The following is an 18,318-nucleotide window of genomic DNA, read 5'->3' on the forward strand; positions in this document are numbered from 1 at the left end:
CCGTACCCAGAGCAGAACAGGACACGGCTCAGGACTACTCTGTGCTCATGGACTTCAATGTAAGTCTATGAGAAAGGTCAAAGATTAGATCATGTGTTCTAGTTCTTATTTATCAAGTCATTCCCTGCTTTAAATATATTAGTAGTAAGTATATATACAAATACAAAGAATCTGTCTTGGTCATTTGGTGTTTTTTCAGTCAGAAAGCTCAGGTTTGCATTAGTTTGAAAGAATATTGCACAAAGTATGTACACTATGTGAATTTAGAGTGCAGCTTAAAAAGAAGGCTTGCAGAAGCCGAGCACTTCAAATACTAGTCGACTACACATTGGGCAAAATAAAGAAAAGCAGATAACACAACAAACGGTAAAAACAATTAAATTCTGTATAAGTAATTTCGCCTGAAAGAGAAATCCAGATTAACAGTTATTACATAGTTTAACTTCTTTTTGAAAGAGTTAGCTAACTTTTTCTTTAAATGTAATAATCATTCCTTTTTTTAAGATATCAGACATTTTTTGGGGGCCTTTTTGCCTTTATAGGACAGCTGAAGAGAGACAGGAAATGCTTTTTAGGAGAGAAAGGGAGTCTAAATGCAGCAAAGGGCCTAGTGTGGATCTAAACCCACAGCTGCTACAAAGAGGACTCCAACCTCCTCATTTGGGGTGCATGATGCTATCGGCGCATGATGCTATCGGCGCTCCCAAGATTTCATACTTATTGATTGAACCTTATTTTTATTATTTTGCAAACAAAAGTGAAGATTTTCCTCTTTGTTTTAAATCACAGCGTGCACAATGTGTTTTCACTTCTGATATTGTTAAAGCTGTCAGTCACAACAACAAGAGGGCACAAATCAGGACTTCATAGTTCAGCTCAGTTCTTTGGTTTCCAGTAAGATGTGATGCAGTTTTCATGTCGTTTCATAAGAAACTCACTTCATATGTGGTAAAATGAAAGTGACGACAGCTCCTCTATTCTCAGGGCTACTGCAAATATTCCGTCCTTTTCTACGGATATTACAACAACCAGAGGACCATCGGCCTGCTGCAGTTCAGGCTGCCTCTGTCCTACCTCATGGTCGGGATCGGCTCCTTTGGCTACAGCCTGATGGTGGTTATTCGCACGTGAGTCTGCAACGGCGTCCAATGAAGGCGCTTCATATGGACTGTCACAGGAATATCATTAAGTACCAGTTTTAATTGTTTGAATGATTCAAGAGTTCAGAAAAAAATATGTTGTTAAATAGATCTGATTTAATTTTACTGAAAAAATGTGACTTAAAATCAAAACACTGGGACAACAGAAAAGGGAAAGATGAAACAATCTGTTATATGTTCAAAATGATGGAAAATATGGTCAGTGACGAAAATACAAAAATGATCGTTAAGCATTTTATGCCCACAAAGAAGTCTGTTTTGTTCTTCAGAATGGCCAAGAACGCTGATGTGGGCGGTGGAGACGGAGAGGAGGGAGAGTTCACATTTGCCTGGAAGATGTTCACCAGCTGGGATTACCTCATAGGAAACGCAGAGACTGCCGACAACAAGTATGCCTCCATCACCACCAGCTTCAAGGTAAACATGGCAACCACAGGCGACAGGAACATAAATATCTCTGGCAATGTTTTTTACTGACTGTAAATCTCTCTCTCTCTCTCTCTCCCCGCTCCCCCTTTTTTTGACAAGAACAGGAGTCCATCGTGGACGAGCAGGAGAACCAGAAGGATGAAAACATCCACCTGCGGAGGTTCCTACGAGTCCTGGCTAACGTCCTCATCACCTGCAGCCTCGGCGGCAGTGGATACCTCATCTACTTTGTGGTGAAGAGGTCTCAAGAGTTCGCCAACAGGGACGACCTCAGCTGGTACGAGAAGAACGAGGTAATGACCCTCAGATTGTTGCAGGAGATCTGTGTCACTCATCAGGCCTTTATTGTGTCTTGAAAGGAAAGTATATCATAAAAGTTATTTTTAATTTGGACTCTTGTGGACAGCTGGAGCTCATCATGTCTCTGCTGGGTCTGGTGTGTCCTCCTCTGTTTGAGACCTTCGCTGAGCTGGAGGACTACCATCCTCGAATCGCCCTCAAGTGGCAGCTCGGGCGCATCTTCGCCCTCTTCCTGGGAAACCTGTACACCTTCCTGTTCGCCCTGTTTGACGAGGTTAATACAAAGGTATGGAAGTAGTTTATATGACACGCAGAGAGATTTCTAATGGTGACACAGCCTCTACAGAAGCTTTCAATGATGACACAGCCCTTCAGACAATCCTGGCTCAAGATTGATCTTCTTAACGTCTCATAAAAGCTGCATTGGTGTCAGTTTGGATCTACTTATTGCATCTGAATTGATCTGAAAAAAGATTTGATGATTCGATTAGTTAATGTGTCCGCCAAGTCAGCACATTACTGAGACTTTAGATTTACAAATATTCAAATCTTTTTTCAGAGCACTGAGTCTCCCCCTGTTGGCCATTCGAAGGAATGCAGGTTTTAATGTAATTCTGCAATCTGATTAATCGACCTTTTTTATTCAGTGGCTTTAGTCCTTAATAAGATCTGTAAAGAAATAATGTGAGATTTGTGAACAGGTTATGAACTACATAACCATAAACTACAAGTTTTCCAGTTTTGTGACGCCAAGTTGTCAAAACTTTTCTAGTCTAGTCTTAAAAAAACGACATGTATAAGGCTCAAAGTGTGCTTTTGTGGCTCTCTTTCACACTGCTCTACTTTGAATGTTTTACTTTTGTTTAATAGAAATGTTGTGTATCCGTGTTGACTGAATCTTGTGTTTGCGACTCGCAGCTGGAGGAAGAACAGTCCATTAAGAACGCCTCCATCTGGGCCATGAAGGAATATTACGCCAACTTCACGGTTATGATCAACGACACATTGGTAACCCCGCCGCCCATGCCCCCCGCTGACGTCATCAGAGGACCATGCTGGGAGACTGCTGTTGGCATAGTAATGAACAAAAAACTCACTTTTATTTCTTATTTAGACCCAGAAGTAACACTGTTAAATATTAACAAATGGTTCACTTACATTTTCTATCAGTATGTACACTAGCAAGTTGTTATAATTAAGATTATTTGTATAAAAACCTTTCAAATAATGTAATCAACTCATTTTCAAAACATCCATTTCAGTTTTGTCTTTTTTATTTTTTCTCAATACAAAGTATCCTTGTTGTGTTTACAAATGACTTCAAGTTGTTCTGAAAGCAAAAATATCACCCTTCCTAAATGATTATACATCTTATTTGTTTGTGTGTGTTGTTGTTGCTGTAGGAGTTTGTGAAGCTGACGGTGTCGGACATACAGGTCACCTACCTGACCATCCTCATCGGTGACTTTGCCCGAGCGGTCATCGTTCGCTTCCTCAACTACTGCTGGTGTTGGGACCTGGAGGCTGGATTTGTGAGTGTGTCCGAAGCATCATGTGACTCAGTTTTTATTTAAACAGTCATTTTAATAGAACAGTATGTTGTTCAGAACAGCTCCACTATTTCTGAGACAAAAGTGTCCGGATGCAGATTCAAACCCTTTTCAAACATACATAGACATAGACAAGACAGAAGGCATTGTGTAAATTGTTTTCACACACGTACCATGTCACAGATGCCCCGAGTTTTGAGGGAGCATGCAATTGGCTTGCTGACTAAAGGAATGTCCATCAGAGCTGTTGCCCGTGAATTTAATGTTTATTTCTCTTCCATAAGCTCTTCCAAAGTTGTCTCAGAGAATTTATATTAGATCCTACCGGCCTCACAACAGCAGACCTCGTGTAGCAAAGCCAGCCCAGGACCTCCAGCATCCGGCATCTTCACCTGCAAGATTATCTGACACCAGCCACCTGGACGGCTGACAAGACAATGGGTTTACATAACTGAAGAGTCTCTGCACCAAATGTCAGAAACAGTCAAAGGGACGCTCATCTGCATTTCTTCATCCTCACCAGGGTCTTGACTTGACTTTGTTATTTCTCACCTTTGATGGCATCTGGCACTTTGGAGAATGTACTCTTCCCTGATGAATCTTTGTTTCCCCTGTACTGGACAGACAGGGGTTGTGGTATGGACAGGCATATGGTATGGACAACAAACACAAATGCATTTTGAAAGCACAGAGATACTATGAAGAGACCCTGAGGCCCATTGTTGATTCATCCACCACCATCCCCTCATGTTGCAGCACGGTAAAGCCCGGCAAGAATCTGTACACAATTCCTAGAATCTGAAGACATCCCAATGGCCTGCATACTCACAGGACATAGGCATACTCTTGATCTGCTTTCACAGCATTGTGTTTCAGGTCACGCCAATATCCAGAAACTTTGCACACTGAAGAGGAGCGAAACAACAGTCACCATGTCACAACCAACAACCGGATCAGCTGTATGAGAAGGAGATGTGTTGTGAGGAAATTGATGGTGACTTTTCAGATAAAACTGCACATTTTAGAGTGGCCTGTTTTTGTTTCCAGCCTAAGGCACACCTGTGCAATAATTATACTTTCTAATCAGCACCAAACCCCTGTCAGGTGGATGGATTTGAATTTGGGATGAATATGCATTCTGTGTACAAAGAAATAGTCTTAGGTCTCTGATTTCAACTCGTGAAAATTGAAACAGAAACAAAAGTGTTTATATTTTTGTTCAGTGTAATTCCAGTCACATTAATCAGTGGTGTCTTTTTCTTTTGGGTTGATAAATAAATATTATCATGCTTAGGTGCTAAACTAAGATGGTAATTTGTGAATTTATGAAACATGCGTTTAATTGAGTAATCATTTTGTCTGTTGACTTTCAGCCGTCGTATGGAGAGTTTGACATCAGTGGAAATGTACTTGGATTGGTCTTCAATCAAGGGATGATCTGGTATGAGCTTTTGTTTTTATACATCAACCACACACGATCAGTTTTCATTGTGTACCTCTGTGTGATTGTACGCTGACGTTTACATTCATGGGTGTGTGTTGCTGTGTGTATCAGGTATCACTGAGTGTATAAATGGTATCAGTGTCATCTATACTGTCGGTGTTTGGGCTTCAGGATGCAAAGACATCACTGTGTGTTGACAGCACTTTGAATGGAGATGATAAGTCCTCAGTGAAATGTGTGATATGAGTCTTTATGTTGTAGGTGGGTGTTGCCCTTTGGTGCTGAAAATATGTATTTTTACAGCGAATAAAGATCCCAAAACTATAGTTAGAAATCCAGCATTTGATTGTTTTAGTTTTTCAGATTGTATCCCTTTCTCATCTGTCGTCTTAATTTCCTCAAATTTGAGATGTTTAATACTTAAAGCAATTGTAAAAAAAATGTCATGATGGTGTGATGGTGAGTGGAGGTGGGTTGGAGGTGTGTTGGTGGAGGAGAGCGGCGGCTTCAGAATAGCCAAGGTGTCTCCAAACAGCAGTTTGTTTTGGTTTGATGCTGATGCTCAAGGGCGACATCTACTGGGTCAGAAGATTCAGAAGGAAGAAGACATTCTTCCTTTAAAAATGTTCCATGCCAGTGCTTCATTGTGAGTTACACGTTGGACATTTGAACCAAAGAGGGATGAGAAGTTACAGCGGTTTCCAAAATCTACAAATATCAGAAAGTTCCTCACAGGAGGTTTATAAGAGTAGTGCTCATACCTTAGTGTAGAATTTGACCACTGTCACGTAAACATAGTATTAAAAGCATTTCAAAAGGAAAGTTTACATGTTTTGTTCTTTGTTACTCATCATGTGACCACACTGAATGATGTCATGTTGTGTTGTGTTTCAGGATGGGTGCATTTTACGCTCCGGGTCTGGTCGGCATCAACCTGCTCCGCCTCCTCAGCTCCATGTACTATCAGTGCTGGGCTGTCATGGCCACAAACGTCCCCCACGAGAGAGTCTTCAAGGCCTCCAAGTCCAACAACTTCTACATGGGTCTGCTGCTCCTCATCCTCTTCCTCAGTCTGTTACCTGTGGTCTATACCATCATGACGCTGCCGCCTTCGTTCGACTGCGGACCCTTCAGGTAACAATCAGACATAAACCTTGAAGTGTAAGAAGCTTAAAAAACCAAAAGGAAAGCATACTGATGCCGCTGATGTTTGCAGTGGGAAGGTGAAGATGTTTGATGTGATCATGGAGACGATCGATCTGGACCTGCCGGCTTTCCTGGGGACGCTGTTCAGCTACGCAGCCAACCCGGGCCTCATCATACCGGCTGTGCTGCTCATGGTGTAAGTGTGGAGGAGATTCTCACACATTTACCAATGAATGCATCCTCTTGCAAAGACGCAAACGCAAGTGAATGATCACACTGCTTGTTGTTGTTGTTGTTGTTGTTGTGGTGGTGGTGGTAGAGTGTGAGTCTAAAAAAAAGATGCAAAACTTTGTTGCATTTGAAGCTACTGAAAAACCACAAATCCTGTCATTCTCCTCTCCAGACTTGCCATCTACTATCTGAACTCCGTGTCTGAGGCCTACAAGAACTCCAACACGGAGCTGAAGAAGAAGATGCAGATGGTAAGTGAAGAAAGGAGGTAACATTAGTTTTACCTTCTTCATCATATACTCGAGCAAGATGCTACAATAGAACTAAAAGCAGTCTACAGGATTCAGAAACTTATTTAGCAAAAACCAAACAAAATAAGTGAAATGACAATCTCAGCTGTATTATTGGTGAATATTTGCACAAGAAATGCAAATCCAAGAAGGCTTACACAGTAAACATTTACCTACAGTAAACACCAGCATGCTCAAGTGATTTTGAGCATGTGAACATGCTGATGTATGTCTGAGGCTAATGGCTGAATCCAAAAGTCTTCCCTCAGTGTAAAGCATCAGTAGGACAAACTGTGATGTGTTTACTGTCATCATGTCATCTTTAAGTCTGCAGAGGGCGCTGATATAAAGGCCTGAAGATGTGCAAAAAATATTTTTTTTTTGATTTCCTCTGAAGCTGATACTTCTGCATAGTTATCCTCGTGTGCCTAAATAGTTTCTGTCCAACATGATTCAAATAATATTGTAATGAAGTAGTTGTTCTTTCACATCAATAAAAAGTTATTTTAGGTTTATTTTTGTTTGTATAAGGAAAACTACAGCGTCCATAGTTATTGCATTAGATTGTCAGAGAAATGCAGAGAAAGTCTGCCTGCGCTCTTTGAGGATTGGATCAAGTGGGGGTCTTAAGAGTCCTCAGTACTTGTAGACTTATCTCAAAGGTCACATGCAAAGTCTGCAGGTCTGCAGATCACTAAAGTCTGGACACTTTAACTCAGCCTGAGCAAAGCCTCTTTTTGCTGTTTCGTACACATTCTTGTACAGTTCTGCAGGAGCTTTCACAGTTTTTGGTTGGAAAGGAAAATGTCCTGTGACTTTCTCTGCTTTTTATGTAATGGAATAAGAGGAAATGGGAAACACATATTTAAGCCTCATGGTTGTAATGGGAAACATGTTCTTTCATTTCCAGTAACACACACACACTGTAGTTTATTTGGAATCAATCTCACACACACACGTGCAAGCATGCACACCCACCCTCACACACACACAGACACATAATGTTCTTCTGTTGTAAATTCTTACCCGAGCACCCACTAAAAATAGTCCCGCCTGCATAAAATTTGCTGTTAACAAAAGGATCCATTTGTTTTTTTTAAATTACCAAACCCACTGAAACCTTCTTACTTGTGACCAACTTGTGTTTTTTTTTCTTTACACACATGCCTTCAACAGAAGCGAAAGGCGTAGGGCGAAGTGTTACTGTCATCTTAGAGATCAGACAGTGTTGATAGAGACTTGAAAATAGTTAATTTTCCTCTTTTCAAAGTATTTTGGTAACAACAACAAAACTATACAACAGCCATATCCTTAAATCTTCTTCTTGCAGAATCTTTAACTGTTAGTACAACCCCTCCACTCTTCCTCCACTGTCTTCTATTTCTTACTTAATCTCTTATTTTGTATCATCTTATCCGTCTCTCTCCTGGTCCGTCTGTCCAGGCTCGAGACGAAGAGAAAAACCGCAGGAACAACACAGACAGCACCAACCAGGTCATGAAAGACCTGGAGGACCTGCTGCCGAACCGGTCTCTGGCGCCTCCTGCTCCCCCTGAGCCTGGTTAGTAAACTCCTGATTGGTTGTCCAATTAGATTTACATGGACATAATAAAAGTGAATAATCACATCTTGCATTTATTATAAATCCAAAGCTTTCCCCAGTATTAAACAATAAAAGATGTCCTTTATTCTGGATATCAAGCATTGATCAGTTTCTTGTTAAAGAATCATCTACTTATATTAAATATATACTGGAACGCTAATCCACCACGCTCCCTGTCCAAACAGTAAAGAAACCAGAGCCAGAAGCAAAGCCAACAAAAACCAAGCCGGGATCAGCAGGTAAAGGTGTGAACCTGCAGAAAGATGTGGCTCTGGCATCCCCCAACCCCAACGCTCGAGGACCCGTGAGGCAGCCCCCCGGCCCTAGAGGACCTGGACCTGGTCCTGGAGCTGGACCGGGACGAGGCCGTGGGAGAGGGCCCCCTCCGAGATAACAGAGTGAGAAATCTCCATTCATTTCACAGCAGGTGAATTAAATTATATATTAAAATAAATGTCCTCTTATTTACTGAAATCATAAAGTACTGAAAGTCCCCTGAAGTCAGTTTTTGTAATTGAAAGATGTATGAATTGTAACTTACTGTTTGGCAACACGGTGCAGTGAAAATAAGACAGATGTGCTTTTTTTTTTTGTTTTCTTCTTACATTTACTTTGTAATTCACGGTATGATTCTGACTTTGCAATAAAGTTTATAACACATCTTTGTCGTAGCTAAGTCTACATCTTTTTATTCTCAGCTGCTGAGATCAGCAGCTAGCTTCTTTTGTTGGACCCTCAGTCCAACCAACAGTTTTATCTCCAGGAAGGAGAAACTTGGAGGAGGGGACGTGCTTTTGTGTTTGTGCATAGACTATAACTAAGAAGGGGATGTAGCCTCATGATCTTAAAAGAGAAGCTTGTTCAGAAATGTCTCAACAAACATCATTCTGCACTGGTTGCCTAAGAGAAGTCAGGTATTAGATGAGAATGTAAACCTGTTTTGTTACCTATTCAAATATTATCCTACAAAAATTACAGTCTCAATATAAAGCGGGTAATGAGGTTATGACAATAGGAGATCTTTTTTTTTTAAACGGTAATCATGAGCTGAAGGAGAGATGATTAACTGTCTATGCTAATCTGTTGAAAGTGGACAGGGCAGTGGGAGTGACCTAAAACAAAGTTACTTTACCTTTAAATGGAATTGTGCTGCATGATGACAGACTTGGAGACGGACAAACACAACCTCTCATAACTCGTCATTTTGTCTTGTTGGATGAATCATTGGACTACACAGGGTTTGTTTTTTTCCCTGACGATGGTCTGCACAGAACCTGTAGTTAAGCCACGCCCCCTTATATCAACTTTGTCCAGGTGTCTGTGTGATTAAAGCTATTCAAATGTAATGCAATTTGCAATAAACATCTTTGTACACAACAGTTCCTTACTTTTGTTACTGCTAAAATCTCATTAATGTTTCTGCCACTTTTAAACAGTAACCTAACTTATTAATCATTATGCTCCATAAACCACATCATTGTCACAAAAGCATATTTTCTTTCTTGTTACAATTTTGTGCTAACAATACCCACAATGCAAAGTGTCTGCTAACAGTTTTTTGTATATCTTCATGATTTAGCCTGAAGCTGCGCGCCTTGAGCACAAGATCGTAGGGAACTTGTTTCATTCTAACTCCTCACTCTGATTTTTGCCATTTAAAGAATTTAACCATCATCCCCCAAGTAAAATCACTGGAGGACATTCATGAGGTTTCACACAGAGGACCCCCCCCCCCCCCTTCCCAGCAACTATCAGCTCTAGAGAAAAATGTTGAACATCAGGTTCAATCTTATAATTATGCAAAAAGTGGTTACTTTAAAAAATGAACTACGTCCGACTGTCCTCGTTCTCTGCATGTCTGTGTGAATCTTACACAACAGAGGAGTCACCCAACCTGTCAGAAGAGCCCAATCCTCTGACTGTCACCTCACAGGAATGTTGTCTCAGAGAGGTGGATGGTGACTTGCCGATCCACTTTAAGTGTAAGTAAACCTGCCTGTTGAATCACCTGCACAGAGATGGGTGGAGACACACAGCAGGGTGAGTTAAATAGTCACTCCTGAGATCTGCAGACCGCAGTGTGACGACGATCTGCAGGAGTACAGGTGAGCTTTTTATACGATGTTTGAATATGAGGAAGAAGACACATCTCAGGCATCTTCAATACTTAATCTCATTCTTCCATTTTTCCTTCAACAGAGACATTTTGTCTGTTTATTACTTTAAAGCCAAGTCAACATGTCTGCGTTCAAGAAATTCTTCAACAACGTCATCCATAACCAAGACATCGATGACGAAAATATCAAAGTAAGTGTCAGAAAAATCAAAATACAGCAGCTGTTTGATTACATTTCTATATGATTCCCTGTTTTACAACATTTTAATAGGCTGTAGAAATTATAGTTTTATTGGTTTTTTGTTGCAATGAAATGTGTTTTATGATTATTCTGGAGGTGAAATAAGTGTTTTTGTAAATGGAGTGTGGTGGGGCGGGGCGGGGGTGTGGCCTACAAGCCCTTACAGTATGTTTTGACCTGAGATCCTGGAGCTCTTGTGTGACAGCTTTTGAATTTGAATGCCAAATACAACGCCTTTTTACCTTACAATCAAAAGCAACATATTCAGAAGTGAAATAACCTGACAAAGACCTCTCTTAGACATTCAGAAGTTGAAGAGAAGCTCAAAATCTTTCTTTACTTTTCTGACAAAAAGCGTTACGTTTTTCTGTGACTTAATGATTTAGTTGACTAAATGACAGCTGTTGTTTTTGGTTTGCAGCACCTTTAGTTAGAAAAATGTCTGATTTTTTTATACCTGTGGTTTTAAGGTGAAGGGGAAGGTGAAACGAAAGTATTACGGAACAGTCGCAGAGTATCCAAACTTCAGTGCCAGCAGTGATGCGTCTGTTCTTCAGACAGCTATTGAACATCATGGTAAGTAATGTGAAATAACTACAACAGCGAGGTTAATGTCCCCTCTCTGAATGACATATTGAGCTGGGAACAAGCCACGCTGCTCCTCTGGGTTTCATTGTTTCATTGTTGTTCTGAGGAACACTTTTTCTCTTCATCTCTGCACATAGAGCATGTATTTTGGTTTTTATACAGTCTGTTGATTAGATGCTTAAAGAGTAAAATCAAAATAAAATGTGTCCCTGACAGAAGTGGACGAGGATGTGATCGTTTCAGTCCTGGTGAAGAGAAACAACGTGCAGAGGCAGAAGATCAAAGTCACTTATGAAGCTTCTACTGGAAACGTGAGTGATTAAAAAAACAGACAAAAATACAATTCTGGAAAGTTATTGGAGTTTGAAATTTTCTGCAAAGCGTCCTCTGAGTTCACCATGCAAAGTGTTCAGGGCTTTTATAGATTTACAACACTATTAAGGTACATTTTGTGACTTGAACAAATATTTTAAAACAAAGACGAAGACACCTCGCACACTGCAGGACCCTGATATTGCATAAATGTATTTCTCCTTGTGGAATACATTTATGGAATATTTTGTCTTAGTTTTAAGTGATTTTTTTGCTTGACTCTGCAACCGCCCTTTTTGGATGTGTGTGTTTTCTCAACTGTTGAACAAGTAATTTAAAATCAAAGTTGCAATCAAAGTTCTTAATTTTGGATTGTGTATCAGATTTTTTTAAAGTTCCTTCATTTTTATATAAATATTTTGCTTATTTCATCTTAAACCTTTATTATTAGACAAACTAAAGAAACTCCAGGGGGTTTTGCTGACTAAAACCTTGCTCAGTCTGGTATGACCAGTTTGAATGTGGCCAGTCAACAAGCTCTACATGCTCGACATGAACATCCTGACTTACTTTGTCATGACTCTCCTGTAAAAACAAATAATTCCACTGGACAGATGACTTTTTCTCAGTGTATACCTTGTGAAAATCGTGTCAGTTGTTGGGAAAGTTGACTACATATCTCCACTCTAAAGTAAAACTTAAGTAAAGTCTTGCTTTTAAGCTGATACATGTAGCATCTGTGGTAGCAATGTAATGCACACTCACATGAAATGTAAGATGTTGTGAAATCCCCTAGTTATCACATTGTTTTACACTCATGCCTCCACTTGGCTGCTCCCTGTGCGTCTTAGAGGCTGGACGAAGCTCTGGAGTCGGCTCTCAGGCACGACTTAGAGGATGTCACCATGGCCCTGCTCATGACGCCCTCTCACTTTGATGCCTACGAGCTCAGGCAGGCCACCAAGGTAAATGTCATCGCTTGTTCTATGATTTGTGATTCAAATGTTATATTATTCTACACGGTACACACAGAGTATCTTTATATTCAGAGAGAATGAGTGAATCAAATTGATGAAAAGTGATGCACTCAAGCCCATCATTTATATCACAAACTTCATTTTAACCCTGCAATGTGTTGGAGTTGACCGAATGTTACCCCCTTAATGGAACTAGGGAAATGTTTGGGGTATACGCCGTCATCCTTAAGTCCCCCCTTAAAGACACATCTTCTTCCTTTCTGATTGCTTTTAACTGCTGTGAACCCAGCATATCATTGATTTATTTATTTAAACTTGCCACTACAAACATTTGCTCTTTTCTAACAGGGTCTGGGCACCGATGAAGACGTGCTGGTGGAGATCCTGGCAACAAGGACAAATAAAGAAATCGAGGATATTAAGAGGGTCTACAAAGAAGGTGTGGACAAATTCAGTGTTGGTGCACTTCCTGAGCTCTGAGGCCCTGAAGGGATTTCAAATTTTATGAAAAATCTTTGCTATTTGCCCGTTCGTGAAACGTAGGCACAGCAGTAAAACAAAGTTGAATTCCTCGACCCCGCAACCCTGTAATAACACAGTTATGAAGACTGAACTTCTGCTAACTCCACCAGTGCAGCCAGACTCTGTTCAGTTATGTCTGTTATGTTACAAAGTCTGTTTGGGCTAATAGTTTTTTTGTCCCTTCAGTGTATGAAGTTGAACTGGAGGAAGTCATTAAAGATGAGACCAGCGGTGACTTCACTACAGCCCTTCTGGCCATGTTGAAGGCTGAACAAGACGAGAGCGATCACGTCGATATGGATTTAGTCCAAAAGGATTCAGAGGTAAATCAGGGGGGAAAAACTCAAAGGAAAAAGCTGTTGTCCTTCAATATTTATCTACTTCCTGTGTGAGTCCGAATCCGATTGGTTCCTAATGAAGGGGTAAAATCTTTTCTCATGGGAGGAATCCTTTCTTTGTGTCGATCTTAGACAAATTAGTACGTCTTATCTCTCAGCTGATTTTATTCTGTACATCTACAAGTAGGACTTTCTGTCAAAAAATGTCTCTTAACAATCAAACCATATTACATTACCTGTTGAAGATGTCACTGTTATGCCTTAGTCCTTTTCACATTGTGATTCTGCAACAGGTGTTACGGTGCGGTGTGTAAAACAAGGGAGGTGGACCCAAGTGCGGAAACAACAAACTATTAATTTAAAATAACAATGAAAATTCCAAAACACAAAAAAACAAGGAGACACTAGTAAACTGACGACTGACTGACATACCACAAACACATACAACATACAATGAACTGACCCAGGAGGGAAAAAACACAGAGACTAAATAAACACAGGGGTCATCAAACACAGGTGAGACTAACAAGACACAGGTGAAGACAATCAGGGCAATCACACTGGGAAACACACAGGCAGGAATACAAGAAACACAGAGGACAACTACAAACAAAATCATGAAACACTAAAAACACACAGAACTCAAGAATGAACAAAACACACTAGAACAAGAAGAAACACTAAACACTGAAAAACCAAAACTAAAAAAAGACCAAATCATAACAACAGGGACATAAAAAAGTTCTTCCGTCAGTGCATCCTCAACAGCATAATATTGATGTCCCAGTGTGTGATTTCACATTGCGTTTCAGTGTGAGGAAGCATTAGAGTCAGGACGTGTACACACAGCGGGAGCTTCACACACACATGATGCTGTTTGATCCTGCCGGTTCCAGTGTTACACATTACCACCATCTCCCTTTGGTTACGCCTCAGTGACCACCTCTGATGCTGAATCAGGGGCTGAACGACTTTGCCACACTATTCGGCCTCCATGCATTACACACTGCAGACCAGGTGTTGTTTCAGCAGCAGAGCGTCTCACCACAGCGTCACACAGCGATCTGTAATCTGATTCACGAGCTGTGTGGACCCAAAATAAACCGTTTTTGCTTTGAGTTAAGTTGCAACAAAAGTCTGAATAACCTGATCAAGAAGCTGTTTTTGCGAAGTGTAAAAATCTAAATAATGTTAGGTCTGTTGGCAAGACACATTATGGTGCAATCTTGAAATATCAAGAGAATCTACAAATCGTGTACAAAGGATTAGCATTGTGCTATTCCTGTTGCCATTGTAAAGTTGGTACATTATTTCTTTGTTTAGCAGTGTGACTCAGCAGCTTTATCCTAAGAAGATCATTTTTATTAACTGGTGATGCTGTGTCACTGTTTTGTTCCTGCAGACTCTGTTTGAGGCAGCTGAGCATCCTGAAGGAATCAACGTTTCCACCTTCATCAACATCCTGACCTCTCGGAACGCAAAGCATCTCTCTAAGAGTGAGTGTCTGAAGTGTTTGACTCCTTTAAGCTGCTGGGTTTCAGAGGCTCAAACAGCCAAAACCTCCCTTTCAAACACCAACACCTTGAAAAACAGGTTTGAACCACACCTGCAGGTAATCAAGGAACAGGGGAACACACCCTAACGTTTAGCCACGATAAAGAGAAAATCTTTTAGTTTAGTCTGGAGTTGATGGCTTATTTATGGGGAAATAAAAAACATTTATGGATTCTTATCGGCTTTGAATATCTTTTGAAGGTTTATTTAAGCACACATCATTAATGCAATTTTCAATCTTAAGATCATTTCTTTGTGCTACAAATTGTCTGTGTTGCTCAAATTTACTAAAATGACTTGACCAATAATACACATTTTAATGGAATGACTAAAAAACAAGCTTTTATTTATACTTCTTACAGTATGAATTGTGTGTCTAAAGATTACCTTAAACCAGATGAAGCAGGTTTTTCTTAAATCCCACAGCTGGTTGAGGTATCAGTATTCAGTGCATGCACTTAATATAATTGCATTAACCATTTATTCTAAATACTTGTTATTTTCTGTTTACCTTCTAGCATTCCAGAAATATGCCTTGGGCAGTGACTTGACATTACCTAAGGCTCTGGACCTGCATCTTAGTGGTGACATTGAAGACTGTCTGCTGGACATTGGTGAGATATTTCAGCAATTATTTTCCTAATGTGAACAGATTTGGTCTCACTTTTGATGGTTAAGGAGTTCACTTACAACAAGTTTAAAAAGCCCTCCAAACCAGTTACTCAACGGGATTAATGAGAACTGCATGGACTCAGTTTTGGTCATTTATTTTACATGAGATTCTTCATCCTAATCATTTTTTTTTTTTATCTTAATGTTCAATTTGAAACCTTTTTAAAATAATTTTTGACAGGAACATTTTGGAGTATTTAAAGTACATCTCTATCAGAAGGAGGTGTAAAGTGTAAAAAACTGAGTGAGTCCCAGCTTAAACCTGCAGAATCAGTTTCTCTTGCAGCACTAGTGCTGTAGTATTTTTTTTGAGTGTCCCAGGAGAACCACAGGCTACCAGTCTACAGTTTGGATTTTGAATCCTCTTTGCTTAATTTGCAAAGGCAAGGTAAAACAACACTTGCACCTTTATTCCAGCCAGACAAGACAACTAAAGGAATGCATCAGAGTGATGCCAAGGCTGCAGCTGCAGCATGCGTCCTGCTACATAAGCACTGATGATACTACAGCACTGTAGCAGGAGATAATCAGCCCTTTCTGTCTGTGGAGCATGGCCACCTTCAGTTATCTACATTTATTATCAACAGACTGGACATCCTCATAAAGTTTGCATTTTATTATTGACAAGCGTTGACTTAATTGTTGATCAACTGATGTTTAAATGGAGAAGCTGCTATCAAGACTTCAGCTTGTGAGGTTCAGCTACATTAAAGTCACATTAGACTTCATGTTAGTGTAACTAATACTCACATGTTTGTGTCTCTTTGTTGTTCAGTGAAATGCTCCTGGAACACGTCGGCGTTCTTCGCTGAGAAGCTCCATAAGGCTATGGACGTGTGTATAAATACTCCATCTTACCCTCTAAGCAGATGTTGAGAGTGCATATCTGTGTGTATGAGTGTGTTAATGTGTGTACATGTGGATCTCTTTTTTAAGATTTACTGAACTAACATTACTGAAACAAAACACATATTGTACCTACAACAACTGTTTTGTTTGCTAATAACTTTGACTTCTTTTTGGTAAGAATTAGGTAACTTTAATCTTAAAGGCTTAGGCATCATTTTGGAGGGAATTTAGATACTTTTTTTTCCTGCTCACTCTGAGAGAAACATGGTCCTGGATGTCTTAATTTAAATTGTATTGTCTTTCTGTCAGGTGTCTATTTGGGATTTTAGACAGAGTAGTGCAAATCTAAGACATGTACTGTATGTCATATTACGTTGAAATCAAATGCAAGTACTGTGCAAACTGAGTATGACATCGGCTTCTTTGTCAATCCCTTTTTTGCAGCTGACTCAATTTGGAGCTCTGGCCTCCATTAATAATAATAATAAAGACAATGACTAACTGTGAAGGGAAGTTATGCACAGATGTAATGTGAACTGCTACATAAATTCAACTTATGTCATCCTCTATCCAAATGTTTAGTAATGTTCCTTAAAGCTGTGGTTGTGCATACATGTTTACACTTATTCATGTTGTGTAAACAAGCGTGCAATATGGGATAATATGCAATATTAGAATGCAATAATATGCAGTATGTTGGTTGTGGTTGTCATTGGTAATCTGTCTACATGTGTGTTGTTTGAAATGTTGATTATTGTTATTTATTAGTTCTACTGTGGAGGAGCTAAATGTGTATAGTTTTTGCTACAGGGGGCAATAATGCATCGTATCATATGGTTAACATACACATATTTAATGAAGACACTTAACACTACAGTAGTTTGCACATAGTGGTGTTTGCAGTCAACCATCCTCTGCTCTGTTCTCACAGGGTTATGGCACATGTGAGCAAACTCTCATCCGGGTGCTGGTGAGCCGCTCTGAGGTGGACCTGAAGAAGATCGTGCAGGAGTACAGGGCTATGTATGGAGTTAGCCTTCAGGACTCCTTAGTGGTAAAGTATCCAAACTATTAAGTATTCACATTTTCCCTGATGTCTACCATTGTGTTTCCCCCAAAATTAAGTTCAGCGAAGAAGCCAATGACTTTATTGTATCAGAGAATTTCTGCTGATTATGTCTTTTTCTCTGTTTCACAGAACGACACAAAGGGACACTATCAGGCTGTTCTGCTTGGACTGTGTGGACCTTTCTGAAAATCTGGTGTTACCTACTTACTAGAAATAAATCTTGTCTCACACTGTGTAAAATTATGACTCATTTGACATAAATCTCTGAAGTGCTTTCCCAACATCATTAATATGTCTGACTTTAACTAGTGTTAAAACAGCTTATTCACATGAATGCTTATCCTGTGTTATAAATGTTTTTAACTGTTGGTTAGTGTGGGTTTGTATCTTTCTGTGCTGTGTCTTTATTAAAATCTTGATGTCCAATTGAACCTACGATAAGAGTGATGAGGTCCTGATTCAAAAACTGCTTCTGGAAACTTCCTTTAAAGAAAACTTACTTGTTGTTTTTTATTGTTGCCTTTTCTTTTACAAGTTGTCAACTGTAATCGAATGGATAATAAACGACCATGCTGCAGTTAAATCTCAATTTTTAAGTAAAAATGAGGAAGCCTGAGTTACTTCTTTGACCCTGGGAACCAGTGTCAAGGCTTCATGGGAGCTGTAGTTGTTTTAATGCAGTCTGAGTAAATCTGTCTTTTTTCATAGATGATTTTAAAATGATACTGTAGTAAATTCAGCAGTAGAAACTTTGCAAGTTCGTATCCACTAGGAAAACAAAAGAAACACATATTCCACATACACTTCTACACAATAGTTTGATCTGGTACTGCAAAATGACTGAAAATACTACTCAAGACGGGAACACTGTGGGACTGAATCTAATTTTGTAATTTGTGGGGACAAAAAAATACAACATTTTATGAA

The 18,318-nt window shown here is 39.7% G+C and overlaps 2 protein-coding genes across 2 annotated transcripts in view; both read left to right on the top strand.

Annotated features, from left to right (window-relative positions):
• Positions 1-8,814, top strand: part of tmc2a (transmembrane channel-like 2a) — a 14,039-nt gene extending 5,225 nt beyond the window's left edge. The window contains exons 8-20 of the mRNA XM_065965985.1: positions 1-59; positions 985-1,127; positions 1,430-1,577; positions 1,694-1,882; positions 1,996-2,175; positions 2,808-2,966; positions 3,293-3,421; positions 4,813-4,880; positions 5,778-6,017; positions 6,100-6,225; positions 6,433-6,511; positions 7,994-8,111; positions 8,339-8,814. The exon at positions 1-59 is cut by the window's left edge and continues 40 nt beyond it. Coding sequence (XP_065822057.1) covers positions 1-59; positions 985-1,127; positions 1,430-1,577; positions 1,694-1,882; positions 1,996-2,175; positions 2,808-2,966; positions 3,293-3,421; positions 4,813-4,880; positions 5,778-6,017; positions 6,100-6,225; positions 6,433-6,511; positions 7,994-8,111; positions 8,339-8,547 — 1,847 coding nt within the window. The 3' untranslated portion in view covers positions 8,548-8,814. The remainder of the gene's footprint in view (positions 60-984; positions 1,128-1,429; positions 1,578-1,693; positions 1,883-1,995; positions 2,176-2,807; positions 2,967-3,292; positions 3,422-4,812; positions 4,881-5,777; positions 6,018-6,099; positions 6,226-6,432; positions 6,512-7,993; positions 8,112-8,338) is intronic.
• Positions 8,815-10,121: 1,307 nt separating this feature from the next.
• On the top strand, positions 10,122-17,994 carry LOC109985701 (annexin A1). Its single transcript, XM_020636095.3, has 12 exons — positions 10,122-10,258; positions 10,353-10,460; positions 10,981-11,086; positions 11,315-11,409; positions 12,262-12,375; positions 12,736-12,826; positions 13,096-13,232; positions 14,650-14,743; positions 15,320-15,415; positions 16,249-16,307; positions 17,254-17,376; positions 17,521-17,994. The coding sequence occupies exons 2-12, from the start codon at positions 10,392-10,394 to the stop codon at positions 17,575-17,577; spliced, it is 1,041 nt and encodes a 346-aa protein (XP_020491751.1). The 5' UTR covers positions 10,122-10,258; positions 10,353-10,391; the 3' UTR covers positions 17,578-17,994.
• The last annotated feature ends 324 nt before the right edge of the window (positions 17,995-18,318 follow it).

The sequence above is a fragment of the Labrus bergylta genome, chromosome 17, assembly GCF_963930695.1.
Source record: "Labrus bergylta chromosome 17, fLabBer1.1, whole genome shotgun sequence".
Classification (NCBI taxonomy): Eukaryota; Metazoa; Chordata; class Actinopteri; order Labriformes; family Labridae; genus Labrus; species Labrus bergylta.

What these genes read in the sequence shown, in the direction of transcription:
- LOC109985701 (XM_020636095.3), top strand. Translation starts at nt 10,392, where the DNA reads ATGTCTGCGTTCAAGAAATTCTTCAACAACGTCATCCATAACCAAGAC. An exon ending in TAAGAGGGTCTACAAAGAAG is followed by an intron (nt 12,827 to 13,095) that starts GTGTGGACAAAT and finishes TTGTCCCTTCAG; the next exon opens with TGTATGAAGTTGAACTGGAG. An exon ending in AGCTCCATAAGGCTATGGAC is followed by an intron (nt 16,308 to 17,253) that starts GTGTGTATAAAT and finishes CTGTTCTCACAG; the next exon opens with GGTTATGGCACATGTGAGCA.